The 26,768-nt window shown below is 36.4% G+C and overlaps 1 protein-coding gene across 2 annotated transcripts; it reads right to left on the bottom strand.

Annotated features, from left to right (window-relative positions):
* Positions 1-2,078: 2,078 nt before the first annotated feature.
* On the bottom strand, positions 2,079-26,398 carry parga (poly (ADP-ribose) glycohydrolase a). 2 transcript variants are annotated; one of them, XM_055029980.1, is made up of 18 exons: positions 26,357-26,398; positions 25,670-25,721; positions 24,231-24,872; positions 24,006-24,129; positions 22,810-22,932; positions 22,605-22,685; positions 22,050-22,124; positions 17,732-17,824; positions 16,230-16,384; positions 13,398-13,477; positions 13,248-13,308; positions 13,053-13,128; positions 10,102-10,249; positions 7,457-7,535; positions 7,221-7,329; positions 6,937-7,042; positions 5,500-5,628; positions 2,079-4,482 (listed from the first exon to the last, which is right to left on the bottom strand). In XM_055029980.1, exons 2-18 carry the CDS (start codon positions 25,684-25,686, stop codon positions 4,304-4,306), a joined length of 2,277 nt encoding a protein of 758 aa, XP_054885955.1. In that variant the 5' UTR covers positions 25,687-25,721; positions 26,357-26,398; the 3' UTR covers positions 2,079-4,303. The 2 variants fall into 2 exon arrangements, with proteins under 2 accessions (XP_054885955.1, XP_054885954.1); XM_055029979.1 differs by having other exon boundaries at positions 26,240-26,393.
* Between the last annotated feature and the right edge of the window lie 370 nt (positions 26,399-26,768).

Raw genomic sequence — 26,768 nt, 5'->3', positions numbered from 1 at the left:
TCTGAAATTATTTCACTCGGTGCTCTGAAGAGATACATGGATATGGAAGGTAAAGATTAGTTGTTTTTCTTTCTTTTTTTAAAATCTACTAATCCTCAAGAAGACAAAAGATTTGAAGCCATTTTTGGTCAGCAAGATTCTGAATGAAAATCTGAATCTGGACAATACAATCAAACATTTTTGCTGCATATTTCCTTCTTAATTCTTGGTCAATAAAGACATCCAGATCTTCTTCCAGGTCCTAAAAAATTGCAGCTTGGCCTAACTTTCCTTAGAGAAATATTGCAATGAGATAAGCATTGTGTTTAAATTTAAAAAACTGACAAGTTGTAAATTATATTTCAGCATGTTCCACGTTGCCTTAAAACTGAAAGCACCTTTATTTCAGTTAAACCTCATTGATCAAGGAGTCAAAATTCACCATGCAGCTCTCCTAAGGTTTACTTTAGTTTGGTAAAAGCTAATTCATACATGCACTGACAAATTCATACAAGGAGATGAAAAGAATGTAAAGAAAAAGAGGGAAGTCAGGCTTTTATGTAATGTTAGTAGTTTTTAGAGCTACTGCAGATTAACTGTGTGCTTACACTGCATTGCACTTACATCTTCATGTGCACACACATTTCCATAAGTATTGCAAACTAGTTGGGAATGAAAAAGACGTCGTTGCCAAAAGACAGAATTTAATAAATCCCTCGGATAGATCCTGGAATTAATTTTGAGGCTGAGGAGAAATGTTACCACCTGTTTTGTTTAAGTAGTCTCTTTGATATTTCCCTTTAAAAGAAAAAGGACTTGGGTAAAGTTAATCTTGCAATTTGCTAAAACACTTGCAGTGACAAATTACATATTCATTTGAATACAAGTACAGACATCCTATAAGCCCATAAGGTTGGATTTTGTTGCCAACACTTCTAAGAGGCTTGTAGCTTAGAGAGGTAGATTGTGATTCTGCCCCGAGACGGAACTTAAAAGTATGTTTTTATTAGTAAATATCAAACCCACTTTGCATCGAAAACTAATGTGAACATGTGAGTCTTACAGCTGGCCTGGGAGAATGCGACGCATTTGATTTGATGAGAGTAAACATTCAGGTTGTCGTATGCCTCTTTCTGTGCCATGTCTGGTGATTGGGGTAGATCTCAGCCCTGGAGCAGAGGAGGGGGTTGTCTCTCATATGCCTCACCAGATGGACTGGAGCCTTGGATGTTAGGGAAGAAATTATTCAAAGGCCGAAATAAAGAAAGACTGCTCCAGTGGAGGCCACAAACATTTCTTTGCTGCTTTTTGACTGAGATGATAGAATCCCAGCACAAACTTTACCACAACTTGTTCTTGCCAGATCTATTGCTTTATCTACCACACAAGTGAGACACAGGGATTCCTCAAGGCCTCAAAGGAAATATTACAAATATATAATAGAAATTGTGTTTATAAGCCCGAGCTCCCACTTCTCTCGCAGACATTTTTCAGTGGAGAATACATCACATCTTTTTCTTCAGTATTAATTATATAGACCAATTAAACTTTTATAGAGGCTGAACATGAGTCATTTGAGCAAGTGTTTCCAGATTGATGGGCCTCTACCTAGAGTGGGTTAAACAATAAGATAATTGGCCCTCCCATCTTTCCCTCCAGCAGCTTTTCTCTCCCCACTCCAACTCTACTCCCCTCCTCATCTACTTTCATCATTCATACTCGTTGGCACGTGGAGAACAATACCATTAATCTTGACAATAACATCATTGAGATGGGTAAAACAAAAAAAAAAAGGAAAAAAAAGGCAGCATCACTTGCAGAATGCTGCAGGCATATCTAATAAGAGCAAGGATTTTTTTTTTTCTGTTCCGAGATTAAATGCTGCATAAACCTTTTAACTTTAAAGAAATACTTACTCATCAACCCGTTTGCATAATTTTCCGACTACTGGACGCACCAAGGAGGTTTTCTCTTTACATCTTTTTATTTGCATCTATTCTGCAGCTGACCTGCACAATGCAGGGTCAGGCAATTATGAATTGAAATGCCACTTTGTTGTAGTGATTTTGTTGCCTGACAGAGATGGAGTGAAGACTGGCTGCTTTGTGGCATTTTATTAACAATGTTTGATGACAAAAAGAGAAGTGCCTCAGGGAAACATTACAGGCATGTCGTTAAATAGGATTCTGTTCAGAATGATCACTATACAGGAGCGAACTAAGCCACCTATTTAACTTTTTGAGTACTGCAAAAAGACAACTTTTTCTCAAAGTCTGTTTATGGGAATAGACATTTTTAAGAAAAGTTTTAAAACTGCAACTATGAATTATGATTACTTGTTTATTAAAACGGCCAGGCACATTCAATCCCAATTTGGTGTCTGAATTTTTGTAACTCACTGTCGCTGGTTTGTCAAAAATATCTGGTGAAGGTAAACAAGGGTTACAGATTCAGTCGCTAAATTGATTTAGTACATGAGACCACAGCTCATTTGGTCAATGCAGAGCACAGTACAAAGAGTCAAGGAGACACAGATAATGTGTAATCCAGTTACCTCAGCCAAGCCTACACACCATTTATGAAGGTCTGCGTCAGGAGGTCATGTAGAAGCCCTTATTCATCTAATAAGACCGCTCTAAAGGCTGAATTAGTTTTTTTCTGACAACTGTAGGTGTACGTCCTATCTGGGGAAAAAACAGCAGTAATATCTCCAAAGATTCAATTACTTATTTGACTCTTTAAATTCTTTTGAAGGGCAACAAACTTTTCCTGAGCTGATTATTTCTAAGAAGCATCAAAACGTCATTTTTAAAATATTTGTCTCAGAGACAGCTGATGTAACTAATGAAAACCTCCATCAGGTGTGCATGAGATTACACCTGATTTGCAAAAGCAAGCTTTAATTAAAATGTTTCCTTCAGGGCATTTAACAATTTTAAGGTTCCAGAAATTATTAAAAGTAGAATTTGGTGTTGAATTGAGGTGAAGGTTCTAGTAATATTAGTTTTATTTGACCATTTAGACAGTTTTGGTTTAATTTGTTCCAAAAAAAAGACATTTTTTTTCAAAAAACAATTTTCCATGGGATCTACAAAAATGTCCAATTATACATAGAGATAAATGGATCGGTCCATGTGTACCCATAACTTTGTAAAAGTATTCCCAAAAACATTATTCAATTTGTGGTTTAACAAGGCAATACACTGAAATGTTCATAGGATACAAGTACTTCACCACTGCCCTGCATTTGTAAAATGATTCCTAGGAGGAAAATTACATCTGAAACACAGCTCATTACTAAAATGTCAATTCTTTGCAAACTGTATAAATATCAAAGAAATACTCCTTTATTGGGATGTTTTAATTAAGAAATGATAAAAATATTACAACCTAAAATACAACATTCAGCACATTTACATCCCAATTTTTTGTCTAAGCCAATCATCCAGTCAAACAAACTGTAAGAAAATACAGTAAATAATAAAATACCATACCCACATCAAATCAAACATTGAGTAAAAACTTTGATAAAAATAATGACTTTCGTGCGTTTCATTATCTGTTCACAATCTATAAGTAAATACAGTGATAATACTGTGCTTAGCACTGATTATATTTAATAACTAGAAAGTTATTCAGCAATAAAGGTCAATGATGACAGTGACCATTCATTTCCTGTATATTCCATCTGAGACGACTCTAGCGGTAGTGATTATTATTGTGATGCTTTTGAAACAAGCCTTAAAGACAATATGAGGGGTCTTACAGCCAGAGTATATAAAAGAGCAGCAAACACCTGGAGAATATGTGATAAATAAATGTTTTCCATGCATAGACTACAGTACAGCATCTCATTCTCTCTGCATTCAAGAAAACAGAGGAGATAAACTGTTCAAAAATAACAAAAACAATGAAATGAAAGAAAAAACTGGGTAAATTACTACAGTAATTTACCCAGTTCAACAGTGAAGCTTTACCACAATCGTGCATATGATGTATATTTGGCCATATCTGTAATTGGTGTAAAAAAAAAAAAAAAAAGATCGCACTTAAGAAAAAAAAAAAAAAGGCCTCAAAGAGCAACAAGGATTCACTATTGCTATTAGTTTCATAAATCTTTCACCATGGTGACGTGGTGTTACAATACGAGGCTCCGATAATACCACCAGCAAAAAGACAAAAACCTGCTTTGGTAGCTTGAGTCAGAACCACAAACCTAAAGGGAGTGTGTGCGTGAAAAAGTGATTTTAAGCACTAGACTGAGTATTTGACACCTCTGAAGCTGTATTTTGTCTCGCAGATACAAAGTGGAGCAAAGTTTAAGTTACAGTTCTTGAGGTTCTGGTGTCCCATGTGACATCCTAGACTCTTGCTCAAGGTTGGACGCTGCAGGAGCGGAGACTTTTTCAAAGATGAAACTGTAGAGAGCGACGTGGGGGCGCGTTGTGCGACAGTTCTTGCACTCTTCGTTGAAGTACTGCATGACGAGGTTGTACAACTGCCCTGCGATGGGGAGAAGAAGTAGTGCAGTGAAAGAGAATATAAGAGCATTTCAGAGACAAAAAGCACTAACAGGTTGAGGGGCAAGGAACAAGAGAGACTGGAACTGGTAGAAGAAAAAAAAAATGAAAGTGTGTTTTGGGTAATTTATAAATCTTGCACAGACACACGTATAGCATGATGTGTTTTTTTTCTGCACACAGCTCCACTTTAGGAAATGGATGGCTGGAGGGGAATTTTTCTGAAAGGCTTCAATAAATGTCAGCACAAAAAAAAAAAAAGAAAGAAGGAAAGCGGGGAGTAGAGAGCCAATGCTGGGGTTAGTTCAGGCAGTAATCCACTCTTTGTCCAGCCTGAATGGATGAGCTGAGACAAAAGACTAAACTTGTGGGTGTTGTTATATGCATATAGACGATTGTGTGTTGATGCCAAAATGGAAAATCCCTCAGTCGATTGCAAACAGCGGCTGTTGTATCGTGTGGGTTCAAAAACATTTCACAGATCAAAATACCACACTTTTCTAATTTAACATTTCAAAAATTTCTGAAAATTAATGTAAAATTCACAGACGTACAGGATTGAGGAAAAAAATATTTAGTACTTGTCTAGAAATATTTACTTTTTGTCAAAGACAATAGAATAAAATAAAAAATAAAGTTGAGAGACTCATTATTTTCTCAATACTTTGATTTCATTTATTGTGGTAATCTAGATATGGAAGATGACAAAAGCCAAGTCCTGACAGTTCCAGATTGTTTAGGAACCTTAAAGACGACTCCAGTTTGTTACCAGAAACAACTGCTGACAGATATTTGTCAACTAAGTATTGAAGAGTACCAACAACTGTAACATCATGTTAAAATAATTAACATAAATGCTGGAATGAGAACTGCTCTTCTTAAATTGATTTTGCATGTGGTGGAAACTCGACATTTAAAGATTACCTATTCAGCGAACACTAACAGCCTAACTCAACTAATCATTAAGTTCCATTTATTAGGATGCATCTCTGTGTCTTACCAACTGTAACTCTTTTTTCGGTGAGGAACGTGTGCATTTCATGAACGTCTCTCATAAGCTGAGCATCTCCAAATGTGAAGTATGCGACATCTCTCCCGGCCTCGGCAGCTGCCATCAACTGGATCAGAGCTGAAAGGTAAAGAAGCAGCATGTTAAAGGGAAACCTTAAACCAGCAACGCTAAACTAGACAAGCATTAATAATTTCAGGATCAAACATTTGACCACTGAAACTTCTATTGGCACGAGTATTTGGTCAAACACCAAGAAAGGTGTGGCTTCAGGCAGCAGAGAAAATTAGTGGCAGGAGCAATTTGCATGGGTAAATAATGCTTTGCTAGTAGAATAGCCTCATCAAAAGCACTCAATCTTCAGGTCTTTGTAAATGAGGTTTTAAGGCTTTTAAATATTTAAAACAGCTGCTATAGTTTTCTATTTATTACCTCACAAGACCAACAAATCATCTACAAAAAGGTTTCTAATTTCTACAACAAAATGACAGCTTAGTGTTATAAAGCCAACATATGTCAAGTAAGCCATTTTTTATGTTTAATTGTAATTGTACAGTAATTATGTTAAATATACCAGCTCTAGATAGAAATATCCTTTATTCTTAATGTTGGGTGAAGTTTAACATTTGGATGTATTAAGTCCTTGGAAAAGGATCTATTGGTAGGCCTTCTGTAAATGAAAACTGACATCTCCAGCTTTAAAAATATGCATATAAAAAAAACATACAACACAGCTAAACCATTTTAACAAAACACCATCCAAATAGAGAACAGCATGTAATCCACTTGTGACCAGGACTAAACAGTTTATCGTTGGAAACTAAAATCCTATCTTTATCCTCCCATCAGCGAATGGATCAACCTAAGCTCTACCAGGTTGCAGTGACAACCACACTCTTCAGAATGAAACTTGTAAGTGAAGGAGTAAGACACAGAGGGCACATAATTCATCTTTTACAATGAGCACTAACTAGTTGAGGTTGGAAGACCTCTTTGTCGTCACCCAAACTTGACAGCTCCACATATTGTTCATTGGATTAAAGTCTGGATTCTGGCTGAGTCACGCCCATGTTTTTTTTTACTTGTTTCTTTCCAATAATCAGTCTCAATTTTAATGGGAACCATCAGTGTTTTGGGGGCAGATCAAAAACAGAAAGCAAGTAATGGGAGGGTGGCACCTTGGGACAGCTGCTAATTGACTATCAGACATGAATCTGTTCCTGTGTCTTACTGTACAGGCTGCACAGCAGTGGGATTGCTTCAGCAGGAGCCTTGACGGCTGTGACAGGCATTACAGATGCTTGTCTGTTGTGCTCATCAATCACTCTAATTAATATAATATATATTTTTTAAACTAGAAAATTGTTTTTAACTACCAAATTAAAACCAGTTCTTTAACATACATATGAGCAGTTCAACTAACAATACCTTTCAGGCGTGTGTCTCCACCAAAGGCTCCACAGCCCCAGTTGCCAGTGGCTACAGCAGGGAGGTGCTTGATGTTAATGTTGCTTCGATGAAATCCGCAATATGCCTAGAAAGTATGCACAGGGATTAGAAGGAAGCAGCGCTTTCTACAGTACGTTTACTTAAAAATATGATAAACCAATAAAAACAAAAAATGTGGAAATGAAACATGCAAACAGCTTTTCAAAGTACATATGAATAGAATATTTATCGTTTGAGGAAATCCAGAAACCTTTTTTCCTCACCTTGTTCAGTTCCCTGGTAACCTTCTCAGGAAGAAACTGTTCCAGAAAGTGTCTGTATTTAAAAGCATCAATGGCCACAATCTCTGTACACCTTCTCTGCCAGTCATCCCTGGAAACACAGCAATGCAGAAGACGAGCGGCCATTATCCATCTTTATTCCTTTACATTTTAAGTGATTACAATCCAATTTCTTTGAATTGTTAAAAAAACATATTTTAAACAAAGGTAGAAAATACCTTGGCGTCTCGTCTTTGTAGCTTTTCTGCCACTTGTAGCTCTCGGCATAACCAGAATATTTACTGTATTGTTCAGTTCCTGCAGGGAAACAAAAGCAAAGCCAAGGAACAAAACTCTGTTATTCGGTGCTCGACGGTGGGAGCACACAGCGGGCCTAAATCTGTTTCAGCGCCTTATTTCCTAAATCAGATTTAGTGCTTTCTATGCTTCCTATGTGAGTACAAAGTATCAGCTTCTATTGGATTATTTAAATAAACCCCCATTGATTTAATAAGTAATCTTCTTTGGAGGTTTAAAATTAAAAGCCATTAGCCAACATAGGAAGAGATACTCCAGAATAAGGAAACCTTCTCATCAAGTATGACACAGTTACATGTCAGCAAGATTTTAACTTGCATTTACTTCTTAAATCTACCACAACAAGCTTACGGTTCTTGCTCTAAAATCCTGGTGGAACTATTAAAGCTACTGATGAGTGTGATTCAAGACAGGAAGCTGACTCCCAATCGGTAAGTTGTATCATTCACTGGATTTCCCAGTTGGTATATCAGCGTCCCTTAGGAAGACAATGAAGCATATGTTTGTCTTAAAGCAGTTATCATTGAGAGGAAAAGTAAGAAAAAGTACTGCATAACAAAAAAATGTTATACACCAAGGCGTTGTGCTCTTCCTGCTCTTGTTCCTGCTATTTTATACAATGTAAAGAAAACTTTATTTCACAGTTTAAAATGTTTATATGAATCAAAACACTCTGATATGCAGTACTAAGACTCTCGTTAAGAAGGACCAATTTTAGACTGATCACTCACGCTTCCACAAAGCTCTCGGTGAATGTGTATTATAAAAAACTTGTTTTTCTTTTTCTTTATTTTTCTTAACGCAAGTGCAATAAAACAGGAAAATTAGGTAAAAGTAAAAAAGTTGAGCTATTGGCCCATAGGAAGAACCTTTTAGCAATAACAATCTTATTTCTGGCGTTGTTTCAAACCCATTTTAAATAAATTAATGTCTGCTTGAAACATCATCAGGATGCACATCATTTTCTCTGGTTATTCCCAAAATTGAAACCCAGCTCTTGCCAAGGCATGACAGTTATGTTTTTGAAATACAAGTCCTTCACTTTATGAAGAAAAGAGAAATGTAGTGGTCGTGGCATTGCAAATCCACAGAACAGGCCACCAATATCGCTTCATCCATCAAAGGAACTGACCACCTTCTTCTTCACGTTAATCAAATTTATTTTGTTGAATGTCCATGACGGCATCCTGCCAGACAAACTTCCATCACAAGATTACATCAGGGAATCTCTACCTTCCCGTCTACAAACTCACTCACATCAGCATTTATATTCTATCTTTCAAGTTATCTCAAGGTAAACTTCTAAATGTTCTTAATGAGTTCTGTTAAGAAGCTCTAGGGACAGACATAAAGACTAAAATTAGAGTCAAGAGTTTAAAAGGAAACGCTGCATATGTGCATAGAATGATCTGGAGGTTTTTAATGAATATATGGCGTAATGGGTCCATTCCATTAGTGGCTGCGATGACCTGAGTTGGGCAATAAATTCCTTTCTGTCTAAATGTAATCATGTTAAGTGCAGAAGGAAAGGGGGGAGGGAAGGGGATAATGGGAGGGAAGGAGGAGACTTATCAATGAAGGTCACTAAGGAGAGTTTCAGAAAAAACAAGATGGCGCCTCAATGTTTTTTTTGTTTTAGGAGAATGACCAAAGTGGTGCAGGAGCTTGAATATCAGATTCTCCCCTTTAAAGTTTATGGCCAGCCAATACAAAATGGAAACCGTGATGGAGACGCTTGCCTTTTCTCTGTATTTGTTATTTATTTACATTAAATGAGCTAAAGTCAAAGATTACAGAATCTGCGAGTTATACTATCTGATGTAATGTGAGCACTATGCCACCTCTTGTGGAAACAAAAGGTCTTATGTGATAAATTTATTAAATATGTTCCTAATAAATATCCCTAAAGTAAAAATGAATTGGAAATTGTCATGAGTGAACTACCCATTTTGTTAATTAGGTAGAAGATAAATATGACAAGTCGACAAGGGAACACATCCCCATCTAAAGTCCCGTGTATGGTTTGGGTTCGGTCACTTTCTGCTTCCAAAGCTACATAGAAATCCCACTGGATTAATAAGAGTCAATACTATTCAGCTCCATTGATTATGTGTCAAGTTAGATTTCAAATTAAGCAATACTGAGATGCTCATTTGAGACAAACTACTAATTATTAATTAAAGAGTAAGATATAGAAAAGCACAATTTTCAGTATTTAACAGACAGATGCATTATTCAAGCTAAAAATTTGGCTTTGGAAAACAAGTTGGTTTATGTAACATGACTTCAAGTGAAGTTTTGACATAGTTTATATGACCTGGTTTAAAGTTACGATTTATTTTCCAGTTCCAGCACAACAAAAAGCATAAAGCCAAGACACATGACTTGTCAATGCAATTTGTATTGAATTGACACAATAAGTAAACGCTAATACCTCAAAATTACAAAGAAGTGTAATTATGACTTTAGACAGAGTTGTTTCAAGTAATTCATGTCAAACCAATTGAAGTCTGAATTCTTGTGAATATTTGGGTTTTTTAAAAAGGCCACGACTAACCACACACACCTGTTATAATGAGGCATTCATTGTTTTCCAGAGCTTCAGTAAAGAGACGAGAAACAATGAGCTCTGGGTTGATGATGAACCGGATCTCCTCTTGGACCAGTCCATGTCCTGTGACTCCACCTCCTACATACCTGTTTGCAAAGTCAACCTAATTAGAGGGGAGGAGAGGAGAGATACAGGTTAGGTGCAAAGACTGAAAAAGGAAAGCACATCAGTATGTGCCATTCAAACACAATAGCGCATACTGATAAGTATTTACCAATTTTTCCCCAGGAAACAGCCTTATTTGCATCAATATAATAAACAAAGGTTCATTCAGTAATGGGTCTAGATATGGTAGATTTAAATTTTTGCAGCAAATATATGAAAAACATGTCCCCATTTTAAACTTAGACTTAAAGTTTACTTGCAAACCCTAGTTGAGTTTATGCAATGTTGATGACAGGAACTGCTATTGTCACTCTCATTACTTGAATAAACAACTATTATTTTCCCATTAGCTGTCACCCACAGAGCAGGTTTAATACAAACAAATGTCTAAAGATGACCGTTTCCTCCTTGGCGATAATCAAATTAGAAAATCAAAACAACAACAATGCACATGAAATTGTAATAGATACAATAAATACTAATGAAATACATAATGTACAGCTGAGCAACTGCAGAAAATCTGAACAACAGTAAAGCTGTGTTGAGACAAAGTACTAAATTTTATCTCTAAAGGACGACATTTGACCGTCCCTCGTCATTTCCAGCTAGTCAAAGGTAAATGAGTAAGATATCATGATCTCAGAAAAAGCGAAGTGGAGCACATCTTATTTATTTCACTAATTAAATTCAACAACTGAAATAGATTTAGTAGATATGGTGGAATACATAAAGTGTGTATTTCTGGTCATTTTTATGATTATGCCTTAGAACTCAAAGACCCAAAATTCAGTTCCTCAGAAATCTTGGATAACATATATGCCACCATCCAAAACCTTACAGAGAATCTGGGATATTATCAAAAGAAGAATGAGAGGCACCAGGTCCAATAACACAAATGTCTTGAAGGGAGTGAATAAATCCACCTGGACTTCTGCAACACTTCTGCAGTAACACGAACTGATCGCATCCATGCTACACAGCACTGTTGCAGTATGTCCATTTAAAGTATGAATGGACATTTAAAGTATTAAATGGACATGGACATACTTCACTTGAATTGAATTACTGACAATTTACAATTTTGATTAATTTATTGGGATTAAATTGAACAGAAGTAAATTGCTAAAATTAGAAAAGTTTGTCACACGAGAAGTTTGTAAACTGATGCAACCATCTTAATATATATTTATCTTTATTCTGAAAAATTGCTTCATTATCTGATCATGTAATATAGACCATTGTTAATACATAGGCCTAAATTTAAGATCAACAATTCTATGCAACAATAATGAGGATGCTCAAACCTCCCTCCAAAAATTCTCTCTTTGTAATCATCTGTAAACCCTTGAGGTGAGGGAATATTTTACAGATGTTACACTGACACATCCTTAAATCACCGTCCTTGTTTGTGTGGTTTAGATAAAAGAATAGTCCGTCCGGTCACAGAACAGATACTTATATATGCTGTCAGAAGTGAGGGTTCTGCTCAGTGGCCCGCAGCTACGTCAATCTGTGTGACAGTAAGCGTGTTTGTATGTGCATGTTTTCCAACCAGTCACCCAACTCCTCACCTTTATCTCTGCTTCAGCTCTTGACCTCGCCCCCTCCCCCCTTCAATCTCATCCCCTGACAGGATGACAGCCTGCTCTGCCCCATTCAAATAACACACAGCCACTGTCCGGCCTGCTGAGGTAGCCGTCAATTCTCTTGCAGGACTCTTGGCCCACTGGGTCATCCCAGTGCAATGCCCAACTCTCGTCATTTATATTTTCTCCATGTGCCATCTTCCCTCTATCCTCCCACCCAGGGGTCCTCCCCTCCACCCTTGCCTCTCTGAGCTGCTCATGTGTATACCAATACTGTCAACTGCAGTAAAATAATAAATAAATGCAATAGCAACAAAGAAACACAGAGAAGGAGGATAAAATCCAGTGGGGAGAAATAAATACCTAATTATAGGTATAATTTTCACCACTTTATTTCTTCTTTTTATGAAGAAATAAAAGGAGAGGAGAGATACAGATGAGGTGCAAAGACTGAAAAAATCAAAAATCAAATGTACAAGCGTGGACCTAAGAAGCAAGAAGGCTGCTGATTATTGGTAGGTGTGTAATCTTGAACAATATCAGTGCAGAAAAGGAAACGAAAAGCTAAAATCATATAAATGGTTATAAAGACAGAAAATGGGTTAAAAATATGCAAAAATGAAAATTGCCAGTCATTGCCATATTGCTCTATAAAGAGTATCTATCCCCATCCAAAACATTGACTTATACTATATAAAATCCAACACAAAGTTAAAGAAAAAATTTGTCAATCTGAAAAATGTAGACCACAATTATTTTCAGTTGATCAAATTGCAATTGTGCACATTGTTGCACAATTGCTGCTTTTCCTCCTTGACTCTTTATTTCTTAAAGTTGTAATTGTTTAACATTATTTCTCCAAGCTGCCACCAGGGGGATTTAGGCTGCTCCCTTTGGCATTTTTAAACATCTGGTAAGATAACAGGATGATACTGTCCCAATGGAAAGTTGCTGTAGATTTTGACAGACTTCAAGTATGAATATCGCAAGCAAAAGCGTGTTAAAATTGCAAACTACAATCTCAACTTGAAGTTTGCAAACTGAGCGACACAAAGTTGAATTAAAAAATGAATAAATAAAAGTTGAAACTTAAATTCAGCTTTTAAAGCTGAATTTTAAAATTTGAAGAAGAAAGTCATCTGTAACTACAGAAAATTATTGAGTCATGTTAAATTATGCTTTGCACTGAATGCAAAGATGCACATGAATCCTTACCTGAACCATCCCATATCCATCATCCTCAATTGTCCCCTTACAAGTGATATGTAGGCGCTTCAGCTGAGTCTGAGAACTTCACAGAACATTTTCAGTTACAGACTGCTACTAGTGTATTTTGATGAAAAGTTATATAGTATTCTAATTTACCAGTCTTGAATAATATATTTGGTTGATAATATAAGTGGTATTTACCTTTCCCAGTCTGGTGGACTGGTAAGTGTTTGTCTTGTGAATGTAACAAGACCATTAGGTCCTTGAAAAAGACACAAAGAATAAAATGGTTCATTGACTCAATAACGCAAAGTAAAATTAGAAGAAACTTAAATAATTTTTGGATCTTACTTGTTTCAGTAACTCTCCTGAAGTAACACAGCAGAGTTTTCAACTTCTCAATCTTTCTAGGAGAAGAGCCTTCAAACAACCTAAAATGAAAAATAAACAAGCATTTGACTTCAACAAAGAGTTTCACAAAGAGATCTTTCTACATGATGATGTTAGCTAAGTAATTAATTAAAAATCCATAATAGGAAAAACATTTTTTTTATGTTCCAAGAAAAAAGAGGAATTCACATTTTACAGAACCCTGTAAAAAAACTTTAAAAAGATTTGATGCTTAGATCAGATGCTGCATATCATCACTGCATATCAACCTAAACCTCAAAGTTCAGATTTTCAAATCTCTGTACACATCATCAATAGCACAAACTTTCTAACAGAACAATGTCTGGTCCAGCCTTCCTTCCTTAATACAGTGATTCTGCCTTGCCGATGTTTTTGGGAAGTTCAAATTAAGGAGGAAGAACAAGGAGTGGTGGACGGAAAACTTAAATCACTACTTATTGGGACACCCTCCACTAAAAACACCTTGGTTAATTAAATATTTATCTTCCTCTCCAACTGTTTTCTGTTCAGTTAAGATTTAAAACAGAGGAATGCAATAAAATGAGAAACGTATTGCACTAAAAGCCTTTTAGTGATAAAAAAATATATATATATAGTAAATACAATTCAAGCATAAATGGACAACTTTAGTTCTCTCCTAAGTATAAGAAAAAGATTTGTAACATCCTAGATCAATAACAGTAAATCTTGCACCATGGAAAATGAGCTTTAGAAACACAGTGGATGAGAAATGGGTTCAGAGTGATGTTTAAAGTGTTATTAAAAATAAAACAATGAATTAAAGGGAAGCTACAAGCCATTTGCATATATTTTCACAGATAAAAGGCTTCATCCACATTTTTTTTCCAAATGTCTGCTAAATATACTTAAGTTAACAGGTTTAAATGAACATACATATCAATTTAATCAAATTAATTGTAATTCTTAATCTGCTGTACAGAAACCACCACAAAGGCTGTGTGAGTTTTATCTTTATTGATCGTATGCTTTTTTCACTCAAACAATAAGGTGTGCATGGAACTATTTTGCCTGTAAAACATGTCACAGTCTCCTCAAACAGCAGAAAACACAAGTTAAAGAAGTCTGCTGCCTTCTGCGTTGCCCCGCAAACACATCCATCACTTAGCAGAGGACAAACCTTGGCAGTTCTGCCAAAACAGCAATCAGCAGATTGCTTGCTGCTCTGCTTGTCCAAGACGGAGAGCTACTGTAGCCAATAAGCAAAGTGACGGACACTCCCTCAATTACCAGGAGAAAGGGAGGGTCGGTAACGATCCAGGACCCATTTTAGACTGCAGTGGTTGTCTTATTTCATCTTCTCAGAAAGACCACAGCCAACCCCGCCCGCTCTTGTTCTGTCCTGCATTTTTGCTGCTGGCAGAAATGCTGATAAGAGGTCCAAGTGGTCCTAAAAAGCCAGCTATGCAATTGAATCAATGTTTATATTATTACAGCATTCTTGCAGATAGCACACGGAAAGATAGGACCAAAGTACAGCTAAAAGCACAACATGGAAAAGGTATTTGAGGACTGAAAGAATAAAATGACACTGATCACCTCTAAAGTGTAGCAGCCCCACATTTGTTAGCAGCAGTTTAAGGGTTATTCAGATTAAATAATAGTAAAATAACAATTATTGTTTAGCTGTATTACTTATAATTTATCTCTATAACACTTAAGATTTTTCATAAATAGCAACTACAGTTTGTCAGGCAACAAGTTATTATATTACTCCTTTCTATCACTAACGAGAAGGAGGAGCTCCAAGAAAACAGGAAAATTGAGTTTAAAAAGTATCTGGAAAAGGTATTGTTATAATGAGGCATTTACCGACCAAACTGAGACAAAGCAGATAGTAAAATCTCACTTTTTTCTGTGCCCTTACCCATATGATATAAGAAAATCTCTAACTGTACTTCTGCAGTTGTTATGGCTGTGTTTTATATCTGCCTGGGTTATAGATATTATTTAGCTTGAAGGATTTCCATTCACCAACACTCACATCTAATCTCAAAAATTAAATTTTGCGGTTTAATTTTGAGATAAACCTCAAAATTATATGAAGTCAGAGAAAACCAGGCATGTGTGTACTTTAAAACAGGCAAGACAAAGTGCTTTAATTAGTCCTCATCATTTTTTTTCTACAATAGACCATTTACTGTTGAACTGACTGAAAGAGAAAACACCAATTTATAAAACACACCTACTACAATCTTCATCCCACATAGAAACAGGGGAAAACAAGATAGATCTCAGCCCACAGTCTAAAACTCTTCCTAGTGATAGATGAAGTTATGTCAAGGTCACCAAAACTAAATGTTTGACCAAAAAAACAAAGAAAAAAAAAATCAATCATACTGATCTTATATCAGTAAACTAACCTGCAAGTTGACATTCTAACTAAAAAGTAAGAATGGAGGCCAACAAACAGAATTAGTCAAACTGAGTAAAAATCACAATGACTTCCATTTAACTGGTTTTCAAGGCAGTAGCTCCCCCTGATGGAAATAATGTTATCTTGAATGGAAGGAATACAATGAAAATGTCGCCCTTGGGCAACATATTCCTAACAAAGCCTTTAATTGTGCTGACACTTAGCAACAGACAACACAAACTGAGCCTTTCTCTAGGCTTTTTCAAGCAAAGGTTTGCAAAAAAAAATTCAATAAGCATTTATTTTCACAATATGTCTCAATTAGGGAGACATGGTACTGCTTACAATACTGTGAGTGCTGTGTTTCAAGAATCCTGTCTCCCTCAGTGTTTGTTTACCTGTAGAAGTTGATCTCAGGATAGTTGCAGTACTCCGACTTCCGGGAGTTGCGTCGAGGGAATGTGCAGAAGAAGGCGTTGGCCAAAAGACAGGCTATTTGCTCCTGAGACATAGTCAGGGAATGGTTCATACCTGACTTAAGTAAAGGAATTGGCTGGAGGGAGACAAAAACAGAACACAAACATACAATTTATAAGCATAATAAGTCTAGAGGATGATGTCAATGCAACCAGACAAAAACTGCAAGACTAAATACCAGCCAATCAAAAGTGAATCCTGAAAATAGATACAAGGTTTTGTGGGCGCAGTAGTGCAGGTTGGAGGGCTGATGAGTTCAGAAAATTAGTTTAGCGACATAGCAAGCAGGAGATAAGGAGGGCTCCATTAGTTAAATGGGTGGTAGTAATTAAGGTTCCAGTTTTGTTGCTCTCCCTCAGGTTCGTTCAGTCAGACTCATGGGGCCCATCAATCTTTACTGATTAGGGCTAAAGAGCCTCCCAAGGCCGCCAAGTAAGCAGATCGATACCACCTCTAATCACACACCCATAAACATATTTTTAAACCCAATACTACAATCTTTAGACTTCCCAGCTTTACAGTCTTACTAACAGTGGTGAACAGTTGACTTGCTTGGAAAACCACAGGAGAGTTTTTTCCTCTCCTTTCTGAGTGGGAGTTGAATTCAGTAAATTGAATTAACTGAAGACTCTGTAATAGATAATGCAATTACAAAAATACCAATCCTGTAATAATTCCTGTATTGCTATAATGGATGACAGAGTCTGAAAACAAAGACAAATGAAGATGACATTTAGACAGACCTCTAAGGACCAGCTATGTGTACCAAGAAATTAAAAGAGGTCTCTGGTCAGTGGATCAGGCCCGGTTAGACTAAATGTATTTCGCAATGAAAGGAATCCCTGGTGCAGAATGTTAACTTCAGCAATGAAAGAATGACAAATGGTCAACAACCAGAGTGTGCAATACCTAAAACAAACAAACATATGACACGTATTAATCTGTTTAATAATAGAAAGGGCTTGATGCAGGGATTGAAAATTAATAATTTTGCTAAGCCCTGATTTAAAAAAAACAAAATGATCTAAGCTGGATGCATTTATGGATCATATAATCAATCATTAAACAAAAAGCAATTGTTGGATCCCATTCAAACATAAAAATCTTTTGCACAAATCTTTCTTGAAACAACATTAGCTAATCTAATATTAGATTAGATTAGCTAATCTAACAAATATGTACCTAAAGTTTGCAAAAACCAAGTTATTCAATTGGGGTTTTTTTCTTACCTCTTACTACAGGTAATCTGACTCAGGCATGTGATTTAATCTAAGAAAAAATCCATCAAATTTAAAAAAACAATGCAACACAAAACATTTTGAGTGAAATAAGTATAAAAGAAAATATGTTTGTATATTAAGAGTATTAATGAAAAACAGTCTGCAATGCCATAAACTAAGAAATAAGGTAGAAAAATGCTTACCATTGTGCAGAGGCGAGGTGCACTAAGTGCGAGCTCAACCATATCAGGTAGTATGCCCTCAAACAGCTGTTGCAGCTCACAAAGCTCAAGATACTGAAATAAAGCCAAAATACAAAAGTGGTGTCAATTTTTATTAATCTGAGGAACCTCCAGTATTTCCTGGAGGTTCAAACAACCCAATTTCAACAAAATGTTTTCTCAAACAGAGGTTTATAAGTTGAGTAGTAAAAAATCCATAAATATGGTATAAATTTATATTTTTATTTTATGCTAGTGTTAACACACCTGTTTATTTAATTTACCCTTTGAATAATTTACCATTTGATTTCTTTATACCATTTTTTCCCAACCTGCTTTGCTATAATTTATCCTCCATTTTCAGATTTTAAATGCCTACAATGATTTTGCGTTATGGTATTATATTAAAGATAGACCATTTTTAAACGTATTTATTTTAAATTTGCTTTCAAATTTATTTATTTATTTAGGTCACTCTCCTAATTTTTCCTCTTCTGCTTTATTTCCACATGCATAATTAATTTACATTTTATTTTTTAATTTCATATTCTGTATTTCACTTCCCCCCTCTCTATGCTGGACTTAAAAAACAACAGGACCAATCATATTGTTCTGGTCCATGTGGTCTTCCAAAGCGTTGATGTCACACCTCTTAGACGTCAAACAGTTCCAACATTTTAAAAGGAGAAGAAAAAAAAATGCTGCTGAACCACTCACAGCACAGAACGCATTTTCAGAGGAAACGATCATCAATCAGAAAATGAGCCCGCCGTGACCGAAGCACCCATACTTCAGCTGCAGCTTACCTCAGCATCCATGGGCAATTCCCTCTAAAATAAACATCCAGGTTTTCCATCATACACCCAGATTTACAACACAATCATTTATGAGTGTATTGGCTTCGAATGTCACCGTCATCAATCACTTGCCTTATTCTATCAAGGTAAGCAGGGAAGCTAGCACTGATTAAATGGACCTTCTGGAGCAAATGCAAATGACCAATTGTGGGGAGAGTGGCAGGTTGGTTGATTTTCAAGAGGAAGTCTTCTGCGATTGACTTAGCGAGGAGCATTTATATGGCTGCAGAGCAGGTCTGACTAAACGCTGTCAGAAGTAATGAGCTGGCAGACATCATAAAATGCTCCTGTGGGACTAATAGATGGTAGGTGGTGATGCAGCAGGATTATGGCAGAAAGGGGCGAGAACTGCATTTAAACAGCTAAAGCAGCATGGTCCCATATGGTTAGGCAAACTACACAATTTTCATGTTTAAATGACTTAAAAGCATCTCCAACAAGTCCTAGTAATTAGAGATTACGGGTCTGGTTAAAAGGTAAATGTAATTTTGTGAAGGAAAAAATTACACAAGTAAAAATGATTTAACAAACAGCACATAAAACACAAACCGCTGGGTTTTTGTTTCACTGTCAGAGGTTCATTGGTAAGAGCTACATCAGTTATACTTACTCTTGGACCGTTACCCTGCTCTGTCCTCACAAATATTCATCAGATAGTGACACGGTGACAGATTCATTCGGCTGAGGGAGAAACACTACGACGATTTACAGACAAGCTCTAATTTGGATAACCCTTTTTTTCCCCCCCTCCTATGGCTGCTACACATTGAGAGGAACGTCAATCATTGACTCTGGGGCAATACGCCTCCACACAATTACCCCATCTCCCCAGGAACAAAATGTTGCTTTGAATTTAATAAGGATATCCTGAGTAAATTCAGGATATCCTGAGTAAATTCAGGATATCCTGAGTAAATTCAGGATATCCTGAATTTACGTAAATGATCTTTTGGAAAAGTTTATCCCATTTCCAAAACCCAACAGCTTCATTTCAAATTCACAATAACCTGCTTGAAATTTAGTTTGTAAGATTAATTAATAGGGTTCCCTTCACGTGTTTATTACCAAATATTCAGATTTTCAACTCAAGGATTTTAAAACAACTTTTAAAACCCCACAAACAATATGAACGGATAGGTGGATTGACAGATAGGCAAAGATAAAAATAACTTTATAGCGATGTGAAAAACTGGTCAAAACAACATCAACCCTGCAATCACTGATTAATAAATATATTACAGCTTAATTAGACAGATATTAGATATTGTATTATATATCAAACATTGCACGTTACAATGACAACATATTTGACATGCTGTGCACAGATGGATGGATCAATAAATAGAATGGAAGGAGGGAAAGATAGATCAACATTATATTTTTCAGGATAGAAAATAAAAGTCTTCAATACAAATATGCAGCCACACTCTTGCCTCTGTGTCCAAGATTATTCAGGTCTAGGCTGAACAACTAGCCTCGCTCTATATTAGGTGCATAATATAGTGAACCCTGATGCAAGAAATGTGGCTGTTCTTCACAACAGTAGGTATAAGATTATGTTCAGAAATTATGTTGGTATTAAGACCTAAAAAAATAGACATCTCCCACAATTGAAGCCACTTGTCAATCAATCCAGTGAGTTTGTCAGCAACTGACTAATCGGCGTCTGGAATTTGTTTTGAAGTGAAATGCCTCTTAACTGGAGGAACTGGATCCGCTTTATCTCCGACAAGGTTGCCGAAGTTTATCATTAAAAACGGACTGCATTTATGGAGAGTTGGTAAAAACTAACAGTGAACTGTTAAATGTTGCCAGGTGGGACATGTACTTACTACACACCTAACCTCCAGCATTTACAGGTTGGAATGAAGTTTATTCCATTTCCAAAACCCAAACAGGGCCTGGAAATATGTAAAATATGGATAAAAGTTTGTACATCATCAATATCGCAAGGAATTGCTTTTATAACAATTCAGATGACTTACAAAAATAACAGACATTCATGCAAGTAAATAATATATTTGACTGTCATTGTTTTTTTTTTAAAAAGCCATCAACAGAAATTGCCTTTTGAGCATCTGTTTCTAGAAAGTTTTGCAATAAAACCATCATGTTGCAATGAGAAAAATATGCGTTATTATTTTCTAGTATCGATACAAACTAGTATTTAAGCAATGAAGATTAAGCAAAAACAGATAAAAATGTACTCTCAAGTCTTAATTGAAGGCATATCATCCCAGCAACACCTTTATCTAATATTGTATGTTTCCCTGGTAACATGCAGACCTATTTTCATACCTTTAGTACTCTTCATTGAAACATGGAGGAATAATGAAGCTAAAACAACAGAGTTGTTTGAGGATTTTGTGCCACCAGTTTTTCCCGCAGGGTGATACAATAAATTAATGTCCTACAAAAGGTCCACATTCAAAGTAATTGGACAGAAAGAGATGCTGATCATAGAGGCCAGGAAAGGAAAGTGACTGGCCTCCCTCCTTAGTATCTTTACAGATTTAATGGGACATTTTAATTACATTGAATTAAACCGTAGGAGGTTTAGGCTTCTATTGACCCAATGAGTCTTACTCCGAAAAATTACTTCCCACAAGAGGGAAAAGGAAAATGGTCTGAGTAATTCATTATGAGAGAATGAACGTAAGAAATAAATACCTTTTCTAGTGAAATCATAGAGCTGTCTTAGCAGTCGTATTTAATTAACTGTAACAACTCGACCAGCATATTTACAAAGAAAAACGTAAATGATTAGTTATCAATGTATATACTAAAACATGTTTTCTTCTTAAATGTAGGGAGAATTACAGTTGATGTGTCAAAGAATATTCCTTAAGTATGCAAATAACTCAACACAAAACATCTCAGAAATCAATGCATTTCAAAGAAAAGAGTTCCCACCAAAACAAATGCTTTGGTTTTGTTTGATAATAATATTGATAATATTTGTTTGCATAGTTAGAGGAAACTGAGGGTAGAAAGTGAGAAAAGAAAAAAAAAAGATAAGCCATTGCTCTTGTTTATATGCAACAGCTGCTGATGCTTTGATCTGCACTCGTCTATGCCGACTCAAAAGGTGCTCCCGGGAGCCCCTCAGGTACCTGATGGGGATGATGAGCAGCAGCATGTGTGCAGTCAAATGAATTAAAGCAGACTTTCTTCACAAGCAACTCTAAACTGTAATATGCCATTAGCTTATTACAGTTTTCTACAATAAACTAAAGATACTATCACTATGGCTTAAAAACTGATTACTAACAAAATAATGACATGTTCATTACTGTTTTTAATATTTTAAATAACTAATAAAAACAAAAGCTCAGTTTTGCCGTTTTCACAGATATAAAAGGGAAAGAAAACAAATTGGCATACATTGTTGACTATATATTTCTTATTTACTTTGTAAAACAATCATGTTCAGAACTGCTTACCTCTGTGCAAAAAAGGTTCAAGGCAGTGAAGTCCCACTTCTTTGCATGGGCCGTGTTGTACCTCAGTATTGCATCCTGAGGAAGAGAACAGAAGCTCTTTATTTTCAGAAAATCGACAAGTTAAGGTTGGCTGTCATTGATCTTAAATCGAAAACTCAAATGTCTGAGGATAGGACTGTGTGAGAAGTTTTATACACAACCTGAACAATAAGAGTTGCAGACTCTGCCACCATGTGGTTGTTTGTGGTATATGTTTAGACATTCATAAAATGTTTTAAAAGAGCTAAACTAAAAACTCTACAGAGAAGAAACTCTACAGATTAGGCTAGAGGTTTTTTTTAAAACCCAATGGCATTTCTTCTCTTTGGTTCTGAACATCAGTTAAAAAGTTATTTAAACTGTTTAAATAAGCTACAATATATATATATTTTTTTTTTTTGACGAAATGCATAAAGAAAAAAGTTGATGAAATGAATTATTCGACATTTGAATTGCATAGTTTAACAACAATGAGATGAATTTATGATGGAGGAAACAAGTATAAAACGCTCTTACCCTGACATCCAGACAACTTTTGAATCCTCTGTGTAAGGCAGTACGGATTAGTTCCCACCGACTCTGGAAACCACTCCCATCCTTTATAGTTATTATTAAAGAAAAACATAATACTTGTCATACAACAGTGAGATCTTGTAGAGCAATCATGTGATCTAAAGGGAGTCTGTGGCAAACATAAAGCATGAAACTATAATTAATATACCTCAGTCTCCAAAGGAAACAGGTTTTTCTCAGAGCAGGGCATCTTAACGGACAAATCATCCCACACATCTCTGAACTTGGAGGGGTATGGGACGGGGATTTCTCCCTCTCTGAGGAGATCCGTCTGTAACAGGAAAGACAACAAATCCCATCTTTAGCACCTCTTCTGCTTTATGATCTTGTTCCATGTAACCATATGGAATAAAATTATTGTCCAAAGCAAACTCAAACAATTAACACAAACACATAAACAAACACAAGTGATTCAATAATGACGTGACTTGTAAAAAAAAGAAATGCAATACATTTAAGACAAAAGATAACGTACACCAAACTGCCATCATCGTCATAAAAAAAACAGTATTGAGTCATGCAGACTGTTTCTGAGACAATAAGTTGCTATTCAGGAAATTACTGTGATACTCTGAAATCTATCCAAAAGGTCCATCCGTGACTAAATAACTACTAGTTAAAAAACCACAGCGAACCATTAGTGGTATTAAACCAATGTGGAAGCAACAGAGAACAGAAAAACCAAAAAGTGGTAGAGCATATAAAATCACAGAGCGAAGTTCGTAAACACTGAGGCTCACAGTGACCAGAAGCCACCAACTTTCTACAAAGTCAGAAGCTACAGGTGGATATATATGTTTGTAGATGTATAGCAATATATATATAATTCTATCAGAAGATAATTATTGCCAGGGTTGTCACTAATTATAACTCAGTTTCTAACATAAATAATTCTATTATTATGGTCTGTGAAATTATTACAGTTGAGACATGATAAAGTGTGATGCTTAACCACAGTAATCAGTTTTCATGCCATAACTATGCACCGTTGCCTGGATTGGCTGGCCTGGAAGTTGATGGTACAGCTTTCTTGTAGCCTCACACAAGAACATCCAGAGTTCCTGTGGGACAGGCAGCGGAGGATAGGCAGAGAATCTTTACTGACAAGACACCCTGAGGGAATCTCAGAGGATGGCTCAGCTCAGCCCAGTGCCGTCTATTTCATTTTCTTTCTCATGCTGTCTGTACCTCTACATCTAAAAGAGAATGTTTTACAGCTTCTTACCACTAATTAAAACAGAAGATATTTCAAGTGAATCATGCTCTGGACCATTTGTATTCTTGGTGAGAATAAATTATTATTTTTTTTCTTACTAATAAATAAAAAAGTGGTTGTTAACTCACCCTAACTGTGACAGTATGATTTGGCGTTGCTTTTAAGTGAGACAGAGGTGGAGCGCATTGAGGTTTTCTGTTGAGCTCATCTATGGGAGTCCCCAGCCATGCTTTGTCCATGTTACACTGAAAACTGAAAAGCACAGGTCAGTGAGAATGGAGTAAAGTAAATCCCACTGTCTGAACAGTCTTTTTTTTTTCAAAGACACCAAACACCATATATAGAAGTTGTACCTTTTACTAGTCGCATCTGGCTGGCTCTCAATTAAGTCCTGACTCGTATCAGACAAGCCGCTGCACTCCCCCATCTCTGCATCTTCTTCTTCGGTGCTTGTGGTGACAGGACAGACTTTTTTTTGAGTAAAACTTCCAGAGTCGGAATCTTTGACAACCTGCGGAGATTTTATACCCAGATCCTTTGCAGAGTCCTCCACACAGCCAACCGGACCATCACAACAATCTGAGATACTGTTGACTACGGTGTCATATGATGGACTGTCAGGACTGAGCATTTCCACATCATTGGGTGTGCCAGAAATTTTCCTGGGACTGTTACTAAGACAAAGGGTGAGTTTTGGATTTGACGGGTGTGCAGCAACGCAGGATGTTTTAACTTGGTGAGGACCGGGTGAACTGGCTCGCCTTGATTTCTGTCCATTGCTGTTGTGAGCTTGGTCACTTCTGCTTTCTGAAGTAACCGATTCATCCCCTACACCCACAGACACACAGTCTGCTGAATTTAGACAAGCCAGGCCATCGGATGCATTCTCTGATGGTATGTGGTCTTTAGTTTGATTGGACGTTTGAAGTTCTCTTTTTGCATCCGTTTGTTGAATATCGCTCTTTATGTCTTCTGGCCTGGGGTCATCAGTCAAACTGTAGCAGAAAAGGAAAAATAAGGAACTCAAGAAAGCAGCTCAACAATAGAGCTGCTCTCTTTAAAACAATTTTCCAATGACAATTCTGTGCCTTGCAAAAGTATTCACACCATTTAAAAGTTTTAAATGCTATCACAATACAACTACAAATGTCAATATATTTTATTAGGAATTAATGTGATGAAACGTCATGCATAGTTGAAGTTAAGGGAAAGGACAAAGTTTTCACAAAACCAAATTTGAAAAGGTAAAGAACTCATTCTCCTTTTGTCTGAAACCACTGAACAAAATCAAGTGAAGCCAATTCTCTTCAGAAGTAATCCACTTAGTAAATAGAGAACACCTTGTAATTTAATCTCAGTATAAACACAGGTTCTATTTTTTTTTCTTTCTAACACTTGGCAATCCTGGGCGAAAACTTGTTTAGACCAAGTTGGTCTCAAATCTGACTAGACCTTAAACATTCAAGTAGAGCTACAGTGAAATGGCTTACACCAAGCATTTATTTGTTAAAGTAGACCAGTCAGCAAATTGTCCAAGTATAAAACTGCGTGGGAACTGGGAACTGTCAGGACTTTAGAAAAAAAAAAACATGTTCAGGAATGCACTTTACAATTTTGCATAATTTACATAAGCATCACAGTTTGTGTTGATAATACAAGAATTGAAAAAAGTTCGACATGAAGGAGTACAACTGCAGTTCTTTACCAGAAACCTGCAAAGCAAATAGCATCCATACCAGCCTAAAGCTTCTCAAAGTAGAACATAAAATAAGCATGCAATGTAACCCTTTACCTGCTTTGATGATCCATCTCTATCAGTCTCTTACAAGTCAAAGCAAACACACCTGTGAAACAAAACAACGAAGTGAAACAATAAACTGCGCTACAATTACTACAAATCGACAAGAAACTACTCCAAGATCTTTAAAACAAGATTTGAGTTGGGTAACATGCCCCTCACTACTTTAAGGCTAATTGAGATCAATTGGCCGCCGTAAATATTTCAGAACACGGAGAAATGTATGTGAAATTGTTAAATAAAAGAGACAACCAGACAGTAAACAAGCTGTCGGCGGAAAGTAGGACCACAATCTCAGATGAGCAAGCTAATTGACTAGTTTATTCACAATCGATAAACCAGAGGAATGGGTGGTAGAGAATGTGTTTCTGAAGTATATTGTTTTTCTCCCAGCCTGACTGTTAAAACATCTTGCGGTGCACATCCCGACCCGAGTTGTCTCTGACTGGCAGAAAAGATATAAGCGCTTTTAGATCGTCTGAGCTTCTGGAAAACAGAATACAAACACCCCGAGCAAGCTAGCGGCACTGTCTTTTTCCTTTTAGCAAAGAAATGTCTACTTACACCGGTGCACCTCTTAAAGGGAGACGTTCGACGATAAAAGCATCACAAAATCATCTTAATACCTCTGCATGCAAACTGCATCGCTCCAAATGTCCCTATTTAAACATTAACTTTCACCTCGTTTCTCCAGGTGCGGTGACACCACCAAATCAAAACCGTTCTTCTTCTTGCTTGCTTTTTAGTAGCGGTTGGCAAAGAGCAATCTGGTGCTTTACCGCCACCGTGCGGTAAGGAGTATGAATTGGAATTTATCAAATAAAGAAAAATAACATGAAAGTATTATGACAGTGTGTTGTCCTTACCTTTTGGAGACCTATTAAGTCTGTTCTTTCTCTCTGATATTTCCTGCACGTTCAATTGTTCCCCTTGAATTTTCTTTCCTCAATCATTCTCAGATTCATCTCCTCGTTTTAATGTTGCATTAAGTCCTGAGGGTCCTAGCTGTAGCAGTCATGATCCTTTTATATTCTGTTTCTTCAAGGTCAAACTTCTACAAACTTCCCTTTTAAATTCTGTAAAACCACATTTT

This window comes from Poeciliopsis prolifica, unplaced genomic scaffold (genome assembly GCF_027474105.1).
Source record: "Poeciliopsis prolifica strain line A6 unplaced genomic scaffold, Auburn_PproV2 SCAFFOLD005, whole genome shotgun sequence".
NCBI classification, from domain to species: Eukaryota; Metazoa; Chordata; class Actinopteri; order Cyprinodontiformes; family Poeciliidae; genus Poeciliopsis; species Poeciliopsis prolifica.
The sequence above is the reverse complement of the archived record's forward strand: the minus strand, read 5'-3'. Positions and strand labels throughout refer to the sequence as shown.

What these genes read in the sequence shown, in the direction of transcription:
- parga (XM_055029980.1), bottom strand. An exon ending in CCAGATGCGACTAGTAAAAG is followed by an intron (nt 24,130 to 24,230) that starts GTACAACTTCTA and finishes TGTGCTTTTCAG; the next exon opens with TTTTCAGTGTAACATGGACA. An exon ending in AGTCCACCAGACTGGGAAAG is followed by an intron (nt 13,129 to 13,247) that starts GTAAATACCACT and finishes TGTTCTGTGAAG; the next exon opens with TTCTCAGACTCAGCTGAAGC.